General features: G+C 35.8%; 1 protein-coding gene across 1 annotated transcript; it reads left to right on the forward strand.

The window, feature by feature from the left end:
- Positions 1-2,631: 2,631 nt before the first annotated feature.
- LOC141606615 (ribosome-inactivating protein lychnin-like) lies at positions 2,632-4,084 on the forward strand. Its single transcript, XM_074425813.1, has 2 exons — positions 2,632-2,722; positions 3,032-4,084. Exon 2 carries the CDS (start codon positions 3,037-3,039, stop codon positions 3,802-3,804), a length of 768 nt encoding a protein of 255 aa, XP_074281914.1. The 5' UTR covers positions 2,632-2,722; positions 3,032-3,036; the 3' UTR covers positions 3,805-4,084.
- The last annotated feature ends 10,055 nt before the right edge of the window (positions 4,085-14,139 follow it).

The raw sequence follows: 14,139 nt of genomic DNA on the forward strand, positions 1-14,139 counted from the left end.
TAAGTCAGACTTAATATCTTCTTGTGCTTGCTTAGAAGGTGATTAAGGATCTGTGGTGCTACTTGGGATAGGTATGTGCTTGCTTGAACTATTCTGAGTGCATTGTCTGTCTGTTGTGTGTTTACTCTGTGCTTGCTTGAGTAAATCCATTCCAGGCTCCCTAAATTATTAAGTTTAATCTCTGTGCTTGCTTGAGAGTAAATTTGAAATTATATCCCCTATTGTGTCCAGGAAATATCACAAAAACAGTCACAAGAGTCTTCTAAGGAAGCTGTCTGAGATTTCACTTATTTCAGTCTGGTTTTCCATTTATTTAAAATACTTAGAGTGTGTGTAAAATTCTGAGATTTGGCACAGTTTAAGTTTGCCGTCTTAACTAAATTATCACCAAGTTTCATAATTTTTCGAGACCATTTGCTATTTTTATAAAAATTCCCAAGTTTATTGCATTCCCTGAAAATTGCTCTTTTGTCTGTTTTAGGGTTTGTTTAATTTGTGTCTGTCCCCATAATTTACACTGCAATTGGACAGCGAACTCGTCATATTTTTCTTTCAAATGAGGCTTGCAGCTTTTGCCAGATTGTCAAATTCTTTTGTAAATCTTTTGTCACTCGTTAGTCGTGTGTGGAGAGCTAGCCAGGCAAGGAGAATTACTTGTTTTCTAAGGAGAATGCTTTTGTGTAGTCATTTGATTACTTAACCACCCTACGTAGTTTAAAAGAAAATATAATCATATGAGATAATCTTGTGTGATCCATTTTATAAGTACAATAAGAAAAACAAAGTTTTATATTTTTTTTAATAATGTAAAATTCAAGATATTTACGTTACAGTTTATACATTGATGAATGTCTAAAAGAGAAATGATGTGTTTTGGAATTAAAATGGAGGGAGTATCATTGTTTCTATTCTTTTATTAATTACACAAAAAACTTTACAACCCATCTTGTGCTACGTTGTGTTATTTAGTGTATTTGTCGTCAGAATTGATCAATTGATCGTCAAAAAGACATGACGTTGAATCCATTAATACTTTGTTAATCCGTATTACCATCTTTCACATGAACGTCGCTCGCTTTGCAAGTGGATGAATTTATATTTATTTATTAATTCGTAAGAGGAGAAGATGGGTAACAATTCTCTAATAATATATTTACAATATTTGCCCTATTCCGAATAATTAATGCATAGACCATAGCAAAAATTTCCGGGTATTAATTACTGCTTTCGTCTTAATTATTTATTTGTTTTTCATTAAAATACTCTCAAAAATAAAATAAAAGAGGTAAATAAACGATTAAGACAAAGGGACAAAGGGAGTACTACAAATCATAATCTAAATCATTGTACATTGTATATTAATTATATTTGTATAAAATAACATATTTATACTACTATACTCCGTATTATGTATTGTTTAGTTTCGTAGGATTACATTAAACTTAGCAAAAATGGCTGACTCGAGACTCGAAATGGCACGAATTACACGACCCATACAAACTTGAATGACTAACTTGAAATCACACAGGGGGTGTTAGGTTGGGGGGAGTTGGAATGAAAAGGAGTGAATTTGAGTCATTCTAGTGTTTGATTCGGGCAGTTTGGAATGAAGTTAGAATTCATTCCTAATGGATTCTAATTCCACCACAAGCCCTTGGAATCCATATCCACCTTTACCCTCAGGTTTCTAAACCCATTCCCCCTCTATATAATTTGAGTAAACCAAACAATGCAATAACGAGCATGTATGACACTATGGGGTTCTAACTCCATTCTCCCGTGATATCTCATTTTATTCCAATCCATTCCAAACTTTTGAACGAAACACCCCCAATATAATTTAGGTTAAAATAAAGAACAATTATCAAAGCTAAACTATAAATGGGTATTATAATAAAAAGGCGTACTGTTTTCTCTCTTAACCATTGATCATTGACCTAAAATGACTTTACCTAAATAACCCAACTCCCTTGACCCGAAAATAATGACCTAACCAACATATCTGAAACAGACCCGGAATCTGAAATGACCTTATCGGACCAAAAGTAACCAGAAAATGTGACACAAATAATTGATCCAGTCCGAACTCGCCCGACCCGTTTGTCGGTCAAATTATTATTGGTAAAATCCATACCGTAAGGTGACACATCTGTAAAATTCGAAATGACCCAACTACACATGGCAATTTTGACCCATGACTTGACCTGCATAACTCGACTCGTACCAGACCTTACACCCGAACTCAAGACCTAAGCTTCACCCGAACCCGATTTGACCTGACCCAATATAATCGACCCGAATATTTATTGTTGCACGTTGATTATTATCAATAAATAACATGTTAATAGTTGACCCGAAAACGACCCAAATCTGAAATAAACGTCCCGACGTAACCCGGACTCTAGAAAACCCGAAATCGACCCGATCCAATCTTATTTGACCCGAATCCTACCCAATTGACCCGTTTTTCATGTCTAAACCTAACCCGACCGAACTTACCCAACCCAAACTAACCAGATAATAGACATATCTGAAACCATCCAACCCGAGAGTGACACGAAGCACACAAGACATGCAAAGACGTAGCCAACCAGTGCTATATAAGGCATTGAAATAACGCACTTTCTTTTCATTAAACAAACACATATAGAACTATCAATCACGTATAAAAAAAAGGCCTAATTTCCATCTCTTAATCTTTCAGCTTTTAATTCGGTTTCAGGTGTGTGTTAACTATTGCATTATTAACTCTGTCTAGATTTTTTTTAGTATCTCAATTACTTGTTTACTTATTCACGATCGTTATTTGCATTTTAGTTCATTTGTTACCCATTAACCGTAATTACTAATTTTTCCTTAGTATTTACGTCAAATATAAAAGTAAACAAATAATCAGGATATACCTAGGAAATAATTGACAAGTTCGAACATTTGTTGTTTATATTAATAGTTGCAATTGTTAATGCATGTTGGGGCGTTTTTATTTCCATTTTTGACCGTATTAATCAATAGTTATCTATTTCCTTTTCAGTCAAGATGAAGGTGTCTAGCATATCAGTATGGTACATGGTGATATCATTAATTATAGCAGCAGCTTCTGCGAGCCCGACCTGGACCGTTGATTCTGATTCTGAAGAATATTCGAAATTTTTGGTTTCTCTGAGAGAAGAACTCGGCCGTGGAACACCAAAAGTGTGCGATATACCCGCGACCAAAAAAGCAAATAATGACAAATTTGTTTTGGTGAACTTAATAGTACCCTTTAATCAGAACACCATTACCTTAGCATTAAGGGCTTCGGACGCTTACCTTGTCGGTTTTCAAGACCGGGACTCGAAAAACAATAAATTACGAGGCAATTTTTTTTCGGACGAGTACAAAAAATTGCACGGTAAATATAAGAGTATTTTTCCGAATGCAGAGATTTTAGGACCGGAGCTTCCCGTTTCAAGCAGTTACACTGATTTAGAAAAGAAGGCCGGTGTTTCGAGGGATAAATTAAGTCTAGGGGTTAGTAGTCTTCAAACTGCTATTACCGCGGTAGGGAAAGATTTCACGGCTAAAAACGTAGCAAAGTTTGCTTTAATCTCTATTCAAATGGTTGTTGAGGCAACGCGATTTAAATATATCGAGGATCAGGTGAAAAGTCATGGAATGTTCGGCAGTTTTGCGGCTGGTCCTCGTATTACACTTTTGGAAAATAATTGGAGTAAAATCTCGGAAAAATATCATAAATCTTGCAAATTAGGAGGAGGTGAGTTTACTGAAGAAGAAATGAAACTCGGTCTCGTCCTGCATAATTGATCCGGCTTAAATTTGAACCATGGTTAGTCTCGATTGAGACGGTCTTGCAAAACTATTTTTGTAAGATTGGCTTTTTTGGGACTATGTCCTCCAATAATATATGTATACACTTAAAAAGAAATAAGTCGCTACGACATTATTTAGACGGTAATGTAACATTTCCTCGATATGTGTGTATAGGAATAATGTAACCGGGGTAATGTCGTTGTATTAAAGAGTTTAATTACGTCGTCTACTTGTATTTTGAACTCAATAAGGGAAGGCTGGAGAATTTGTGGTACTGTTTTTATTCGGTACGTGAATTTGTTTCCGTATTTTAAATACATTTCCTCGTTTTTCAGAATTTATTACCAACTACTGAAGTATACATTATATCTTACAATTCGGCGTAAGTATACATTATATGATTATATCTACCTGTCAAGGAAAAGTTTAAATTCAAAACACACTCTTTTGTATACTCATTGTGTATATCTATCTCAAAACGTTAACCCCCTACGTAAATGCAAACTCATGCATGTATTTAATTATCGTGTGCCAACCAAATAACTTTTGAGCAACTCATTAAACTATCAAATTCATTTTTTTTTCCTAAGTGGTTGAAACTTAATTTCTCGACGATAATCAAACGACACCTTAATATAACATAATCAGTCTATATGTTTGCATAATGTCACGTACCAAACTCTACCAAAATGGTACGAAGTAAAAGCTTGTAAATTAAACGTGCAAAATGTTTAAAAGACCAATACAGATTACAATTGGTCTCCCTTGTGACGGGTTACCATTTATGGCGGATATTTTGTGAGATAAAATGGTAACAAAATGGGTTAGTGGAGAAAGGGGACCACATGAACAGTATTGCAGAGAGAGAAAAAGTGGGTATTTTGTGAGGTAAAATGGTATCCGTCACTCAAGAGTGACGGATATGTGCCGTCACAAACAAGAATTTGTGTACAGATTATCACAGGCTCAGAGCCCATCTTGTACTACGTTGTTTTGTGGTGTATATATTGTCAACACAATTTTTTGTTTAAAACGGACATATTCGTCTTAAATTTATCGTCAAAGTTGATAGTGAAAGAGACATGACCGTGAATAAATTAGTTATTTTTCTGTAAGACGGTCTTATTCATATTTGCGTTGACAGATCTCTTAACATAATAAATGTTATAACTCATTTATATAAAAAAATTAGTAAATCAAAATGTGTTTTACAAATCTTTTGTGCATGGGCCTTACCCAACAACTTTTGTGTATCACAAATTGTTGTTTCAGACTGACACTTTTGGTCTTATTTGTCAAACGGATAAAATGTTGCCATTTTTTAAGAAAATGTAACCAATTAATTCACAAAATGTTATGACTAGAGGTGTTATTTTTTACCCTGAAAATGATGTGAACAATAATGGTAACATGTTATCAGAAAATAACAACATTTTATTGTAAAATGATGACATGTTACCCGTCTTATTATTTCAGACCAAAAGCAATGGTCTTAAGAAAAACGGACCGTTTGTGTATAACTGCGTACCATGGGAAATTTTCGAAATAATTAATTATTTTAAAATCTTTCAAAGTGGTTTGAAAATCGATGAACTTTCCTGACTCATCCGAAAGTTGGTCCTGTGTACAAGATCAATAACAAAAAATAGAAAAAACGTGATACATGCATGAGACACATAAGACATGCAAAGTCGAGGCAGTATTATAAATGTCGTCCTAGACAACCAGTGTTATATAAGGCATTGAAATAAATCACTTTCTCTTCATTAACAAAAGTCACATAAAAAACAATCAATCACATAATTCAGCTTTTAATTTCGGCTTCAGCTAGAAAACTACAGGTTTGTCTTGACTATTATTACTGCATAACAATATTCTCATCTCGGTCATTTATTTATCTATTTCAATATTAATTAACAATGATTTCAGGCATGTATTCAATTCTCGCGTGTTAACCAAAACAACTTTTGAGCAATTCACATAAATTGTCCAATTCATGTGTTTTTTAAGAAATTATTCCCCGATAACAGCCAAACAGCAATACCGTAATGTGACATGCTCGTTGATAGAGTAGTCAAGTCACATAGATACGTAGTGGTAGAGTTAGGGGAGCTAGCAGGGGCGCTCGCCCCCGCTGGCAGATGAAAATTATCGCAAAGGTTTTAGTTAATATTTACTAAAAAAATTTAAACTTCGTTAATATCATTACTCGTTCACCCTCGTTGAAAATTTTCTCCCCCAGTGGGTTCAATCAATCACATAATTCAGCTTTGGCCTGAACGTCGCTTTTAATATCGTCATGAGAACGATGTGGTGGCGACAAATAATCGGAACATTTGCTCTTATATTAAGCGTTATTGCAATTGTTAATGTTGGGGGGTGACTAGTTATTTGTTCATGCTCAGACTCAATTTGACTTCGGCCAAGATTGGCTAGAGACTACAGAACATGTACATTGTCAGGTTGAACCACTTCAAAAATACGAAGCTATGATATGTAGTATGGACGTATGGTTATTTTCCGTGTTGGTGGAGTGGTGGGTCTGTCACTAATAGAGTTGGCCATTAGCATGGGCTGACCCAACCCAGCCTGCATTGGCACATTATTTTATACAACTAGGCACGACCCCTCCGGGCCCGGCCTTGGCCTGCTGTTGGCCCAGACCTTGCTCTGGTCCTAAAATTCCAGCCCGCCCCGCATTTATTTGGTCTCGAACGGACCAGACCAATAAAAGGATGGTCTGGTCCACGGTTCAACATTTTACCCTTGTTTGATCTTCGGTCCACAAACTTTTGGCGCTGGAACACCAAAAGTGTGTAACATATCAGTGACCAACTCAGCCAATTCCTCTCATCATATGTTTTGGTGGACTTGGTTTTTAACGGGAACACTACTACATTAGCCTTCCAAGCTTCAGATGCTTATCTTGGTTTTTAAAGGGAACACTACTACATTAGCCAAGTTTGCTCTAGTCGCAATATCAATGGTTGTCGAGACAACGCGATTCAAATATATCGAGGGTCAGGTGAAAGACCGTGGAATGGAAGACAGTTTTTTGGCCGGTGGTGGTATCACACGTTTGGAAAATAACTAGTTTTAAACCCGTGCAAATTGCACGGGTTTGTTATTTAGAATGTTGTATCAAGGTGTATGTGTTAATTGTGGTTGGTCTTTAGTTGAAGTCATATTTATTGTTCTCAATGCGTATCATAATTTCGTTTGCAATTATCAAAATTATAGCTACCGAGGGTATCTAAAATATGGCAATAATAAAACTGCAATTTATATAGTCATATATCAAAGCATAACAAAAGTAAATGTTAAAATTTAAACCCGTGCAACTTTGCACGGGCTGCTCTCTAAATATTTTGTTATTTAGTTATACTAATTGATTAACATCTTAGATTTTATCTCTTGTCATTTTTAAACTATTAAAACTTATAGAGCTAAAATAAGGATTATCTTTAAAAACAAAGTTTTAAAATAAAGCAATAAAATCTCTCTATTTTTTGTTAAATAAATTGAAATCAAAATTCTAATAGTTAAAGTCATAAAGTCATATTTAAGTTTTTAAGATTGGATTATAAAATTCGCTTGTAATTAACATATATAATATTATAATGCACCGGGTCAATTGGTCAGATAATTATTTTAGTATGATATATACTCTTGTTAATTAAATTTGACTTACTACTTTATCATGTTACTCAGGTCGACTTTAAAAAAACACAACTTACATATCAGACCAAATTATTCGGATGAAAATAAAACAAAATTAGCAAATGTGAACCTATGTTTATAGTTGCAGACCCGTGCAAATTGTTAAACTCCATTTTCATTTAGTCAAACTCGTTCACATTTGTAAAAGTTGTGCAAGTTTAAAGTGAAATTTTGACCCGTGTACATTTAAAATGAAAACATTGACTCGTTTTTCATTTACCGCCATAGAAATTTCACACTATATAAATACAATCCTAAATTTAGGCAATCGCCTCAATCTCACATTTTTTGTCTCTCATCCTCTTCTTATGAGACTTGTTCTTTTGATTATGAATAATCTCTCATCAAACCATTGAGATTCATGCATCGAGAGTGAGTTTTAAAGATTCCAAAAATAGGTATAAATTAATTACATACAAGAATCAAACATTTTAAGTTGATATATCTTTAAACAACTTAATTTGATCTTATTTAACCCATTTACCCTGACTTTTTAACCCAAAACCACTTAATTAACCCAAAATGACATATTCAAACCCTTTCACATCCAACTTGACTTAATCAAAGTGTAAAAAAACTTACTAATAATTCATTTTCTAAATGTTATGTAGTAATCCAAAAGTAAGATCTCAACATCTCTCGTTGGATTTTTTTAACTTGGTCTACCACTATATATGATAGAAGGTAGTTATGGGTTAAATAGGTTAAACAAATCAACCCAACTTCATTTCAACCCATTTAGATTAAGAGGGTTATTTATGTCGCTTTGTGTCATAAGTCCCCAACCCTAACCCGAGTTAGTTAACTTTTTTGTCGACCCAATTACTTAAGTTGGTCAAAATGTCGAACCCGCTAACTTCGTGTCATATGCATATTGCATTAGTAGGATGGGTCACTATTGACCAGCTCTGAATTTATATGGGTCAACGACAATAATTAAAAAAATTATAATAACAACTTTTAAAGAAAGAAGAAAAAGAAGAAAGAAAAACGATAACGTACTTATATGGTCTAATTACGAAATTTATTTTGCTAGCAATATCCAACACTATAACACCATATTTAATTGAAGTTAAGCATTGTAATATTTTCCCTATCTTTTTTATATGGGGTGATTTTCGTTATAAGCATGTTAACTTTAATTTTTATAAAAGTATTATTATAATGTTCATAGTTCATACCCTCAATTTAACTTGGTGAGCCGGAGTAAACCCGCAACTCTTTTATTTATTTTTTTTACAAAAAATATTTGTCCATACCCGCTAAAAAGCTGGTAGGGCAGGATGGGCTTTATAATGACTAAACTATTTGTAACGGATTAAATAACACTCCACTTACATAGATGGTACAAACGTTTTGTTCATCTTAATGCATTTTGTTTTTGTGTTATGTGTGATATTTGACCCGTTTTAAGGTTAAGATGAATATATCCGTTATCCGTCTTAAATGAGGAAATGGGTAAATTTATTACGTGTTTATTAATAATATAATAACTATATTATTAGTATTTTTGATATCACAAATTTTGTATGATGAAGGAGTATTAAACTTTGAATACGAAGTATAAATTTTCGAAGTATGATGCCCCGTAGCACACACAAGTGCACAACTCTTGCATTACAATACATACGCAACCTGTTAAAGAAAATTAAAATTGCAGTCCAAAACCCTAGTCAAACATCACAAATTCTCATTATAGACGGACACTATGTAACACCCCCTCATACCAAGGTACCTTACCAAGGACTACCCTAGCATGAAAGGCTGTTACCATCTCGGTTTCCCGAGGTTAGTATATCAAAGTTACAATTTCCAAACAACATTTATCAAAGTATATAAGTTAAAGATTACATTATCTCAGACCAACTCAAAATAAACGTACAAGGTCTCGATACAAATGAAATCCAAGACATCTAAACTCATAACAACGGAAGCTAGACTTGACGTGGTGACTCCCCATGACCGTCCCATAGCTAAACATCTCGCATTACACACAATCACTCACCATCCCCGAATGGATCACCGCAAGTTTTACAAAACAACAACACGGGGTCAGTACTACTCAATCAATACAAGACAACAACAATACAACCAAATGATCATCGATCTCACACAAGAATGTCGACTACACACCGAAGTGTGTAGCCCCGCTGATTACCCATCGCAACAGTAATCCTCGCGCGTGGGTGACCGCACCCATCCCCACCTAGTCCAGCTCATCAACGAGCGACTAACAATCCCTGTCCCTTAATGTGCACATCCCCTCCCGTGACGGGTTCCACGGAGGGCGAACTAGGGTGTGAAGCCACTCCCGCAAGTGACTCCACCACAATCACAATCACATGACATCACAGCCATCTCAATCCGCTCATACCAACATCGTCACAACAATCCCCATACTCCGATGATCAGCAAATAACAACAATTACAACAAGCACAATCTCAAATCAATTGACAAGAACCGAGTAGGAAACCCTACCTTAGCAATCAACAAAGGGGAAAGGACTTGAACACTCGTAAAGGCTCCTCTACGAAGTCTTCTCCTATAACATAATCATATCACACAATTACACATTGCACAATCCCCATATTTCCCAATTCCGTAAACACACAAGAACCCCAACGAATACAAACAACATAGAATAACACTTACCAACAAAGAGGGATGAGGAAATGTACGTAAGGACTCCGAAGGTTTCGCAATCAACAAAGCAAAGGGGTGATTAAGGAGTAATTAGGGAGAGATTAGGGTTACGTAAGAATGATGAAGTAGAAATGATATTTTGAAAACTGACGCGGATATAAAATAAATCTTAAACGCTCCCTAATCAAACCGTCGAAATAACACTTCGCCAAACCGGACACTCGGTCGAGTAAGTGTATACTCGGCCGAGTGTCCCATACTCGGTCGAGTGTTCACTTTACTCGGCCGAGTGTTCCTCGCAGAACCAAAACAATACACAACCTCAAAGACTACTCGGCCGAGTAGGCTCTACTCGGTCGAGTAGTCACCAAGGAAAATCCGTAGTGTTACAATCTTCCCCCCTAAAAAGAACTTCGTCCCGAAGTTCACACTCTACTATAAAATAAAGCACAACACTACGCCACAAGGCTACACCAACCACATATAACAACACCAAGGAACTATACAAGTCACCACAAAAATCATTATCCCGAGTCAAAGCAAAACAACAAACAAAACGAAACACGACCGCAAAGTTCCAACCCAACCTATAAAACATGGACACTTAACACCACTCCACAAACTACTCTTCCTTCCACAACATGGCTCACGATATCGTCTCAACTATAGCATAGGCTCTCAATACTGACTCCATAACATTACTTCCATAACACTCAATAGCACTCAATCCACAAAAGAAGATCAATCATCAAAACGGAATGTTACATTCTATCATCCTTAAACGAACTTCGTCCTCGAAGTTTACTCAAACACATAAACATCATCTTCCAACTGTCAAAACTATTAGACTCATAATCATTATCATTCAACTCGCAACACCATTGAAATATTCTCTCATTGCTAAACATCGAACTACAACAAGCACGGTCATGACCTTTAATAAAATCAACACAAATATCCGTCCTTTATACTACACCAACACTCTACTTCCAATTATACTACCATATGCACAACCATCAAAATCTCTTTTATCGCATCCTACTCCCCTTAAGATAAATGTTACGTCCTCGTAACTCACTAATACTAGATCCTTCGTTATACCTCTCATTATCTTCATCACCACCACATGTCAAAGATAACCACTTATAATCGAATACGTCGCCATGCATATATCTTAGGCTCTCTTACTTAAACAACTCTCATCCTTCAATTCACTCGTCACACCCCCTAACCTATACCTCAAAATCCTTAACTTAACCCAAAACTTCAACTCTTCCACATTACCGCAACATGACATATATCTTTATATAAACTATATAAAACTCATATCACCAAAAGCATAATTCACACTCCACACTTGTTACGTACACTCACACTAGATCCTCAAGTTCTTTTCTTTCATTACCGCAAAACTCATACATAACTGAACATGACACTAATTCCCAATATCCTGCACTCACTATCTCAACAAAAGATTATGAACCACTTGTCGCTTTCAGATCATTACAACACATATTCCACGAATCACTTGCCATGACTATGACTACCGATGCCTCATCTTAAAACAAGATAAAAATTACTGTAACAACTTCTCACAACTGTGTCCCATCAACAGAATATCACTATACCATGACAACAACGAAAACATATACAACTCTCTTTCACATCATACTCTACCCTCATTCCCAAACTGAAACTGGTAAGAAACATCAACAAAACAAAACAACAGTCTTTATGTTCAACCAAAACTCACAAGGAACAGCAGCAAACCAAACAACAATCTATGTTTAACTGGTATGCACTTACGAAAACTCGTATTATAGTCATCTCACCTACTCCACCACAACCGGTGACAACATCGCAACATTGCCACCAACAGCCGCACCACAGTGCGAAAATACCCGCATCACAACGGTAAGTACCGTGCCATACACAATCCCATAAACACTGACTCAATATAACATCTTGGACAACAAACTTACTCAAAACTGCTCTACCAGATCACAACACCATACATAATACGGAATAAATAGACAAGAATCTCATGCATACCATCCATACTTTTCATGGATTAAACCTATATCATGAATACACATGCAAGTATAACCAGTCTTGTCAGACCACCCAAACTATCACCTTTTTTTTTTTTTGATCATCATTCCATTAAGTTACCGTATCCAACATATATTACAAACATTCATATAACAACTTTATGACTATCACACCATACCGCATCTCGTGAGGTCACAACCTCACACAAACATTTACATACTCCTAAGACCCATAATCACATCCAAATAGCCAATCCTGATTACGTAAGTTACCACTTGACAATGAATACCTCTTATCCTGGACTTAACTCGGTGCCCTTCATAACATATCTTCTTTTACACACATTTATCACCACCCAGTGAACGTAGCCATATCATCTGTACCCAACTACTAACGAATACCTCATATATCCATACCTTAAAATCCCTCACAACCAAACATTAATCACCTTCACAAAATCAACCTCATTAGAACAACTAACTTCCCCAAAATAACATCATCCTCAACCACTAGTGACAATACTATGACACCAACATTTTTCATGTGACTACTCTCTTACTATCACTTCTTAATATAACAATCCTTTTCCTCCCTTTGGTTCTCATCCCCAAACGACAAACATCAAATATATCAACAAAAATCACCTCAACACTATTTCCAATTTCATCCGTAATCGTATCGTCACCCGACTCACCACCAAAATCTCATATCGTGCAAATTCTTTACCCAACTTTTGCTTTCTTTAATTCCTCGAAACTCATGATTATCATGTTGTCCTGGAACTTCTATATAACTGTAACTCAAATCCTCATGATAGTATCATACATCTCTACGATTCCTTACTTTTATATCACATATCCTCAGTGAACATGTTCCTAGTTTTATTCCCCTATTCTTTTCTTTTACCCTCGACAAACTCCCTTAATGATTCAACTCTTCATTATTTCTGTCTAACTCTTAAGTGCTCCGGTTACCTTCACATTGCTCCAAACTCAATCCCCATTATTTTATGTCGATATCATCTCACTCTTTCTTACCATGGGTCTTCTCTCATTATACTATAACTCCCAATTGTCACTAATCTATCCATAAAATCAACGTTTAAAGTTCAAACAATTGCATCTCCCTTTTTACATCACTAGGAAACCAAAATTCATCTCATAACGTTAGCTGCCCAAAGAATTACTCACTAGGCTCACATCGTGAAAATTCCAAATTCCCAAACTTGGTCACCATCTACAAATCCACGTCGCGACATAACTCTATCTAAGTTCACTATATAACCCTCTTCTCCATCCCTCTAAAGCAACCTTTCATTACATATATCCTTAAGCAACACAATGCTAACCGTCTCCCTCTATAAGTCCTTACACATCCCGAAATGTCACTATTCGTATCTCTCATCTCAATCTTTCATTCTCATGCTTCTTTGCACTTACATCACCCTTGCCCATATACACTTACTTTTATACTACTCAATACACGACTATTTCACTCATCATATCTCACAAAACATGCTCTTTACCTCGATTAGCTCATCATTCTTTTTTTTTTTTTTTTTCACAACCACATTAACACATGTCTTCCTTATCCAACACTTATCTCTCATAACCCGGCATTCTCCCTGTCATACCTTCCGGTAACTTACGTATCAAGACCGTCTCTCATATAAAAGAATGCGTTAAGACTCAAAACATACATGTGTATATACCCTATGACTCAAAACAATGAAAAACATAGCCACCGGCTCAAAACAAAAGTAAAACATAGCCACCGACTCAAAACAAAAGTAAGAACATAGCCACCGACTCAAAGTGGCCGCCCAACGAGGTACTCGGTCGAGTACATAACATACTAGGTCAAGTACAAGGTACTCGGTCGAGTAACTATATTACTCGGTCGAGTTTTCGACT

This window comes from Silene latifolia, chromosome 10 (genome assembly GCF_048544455.1).
Source record: "Silene latifolia isolate original U9 population chromosome 10, ASM4854445v1, whole genome shotgun sequence".
NCBI lineage: Eukaryota > Viridiplantae > Streptophyta > Magnoliopsida > Caryophyllales > Caryophyllaceae > Silene > Silene latifolia.

Bases quoted from the DNA above. Each gene is read 5' to 3' on its own strand.
- LOC141606615 (XM_074425813.1), top strand. From the start codon at position 3,037: ATGAAGGTGTCTAGCATATCAGTATGGTACATGGTGATATCATTAATT.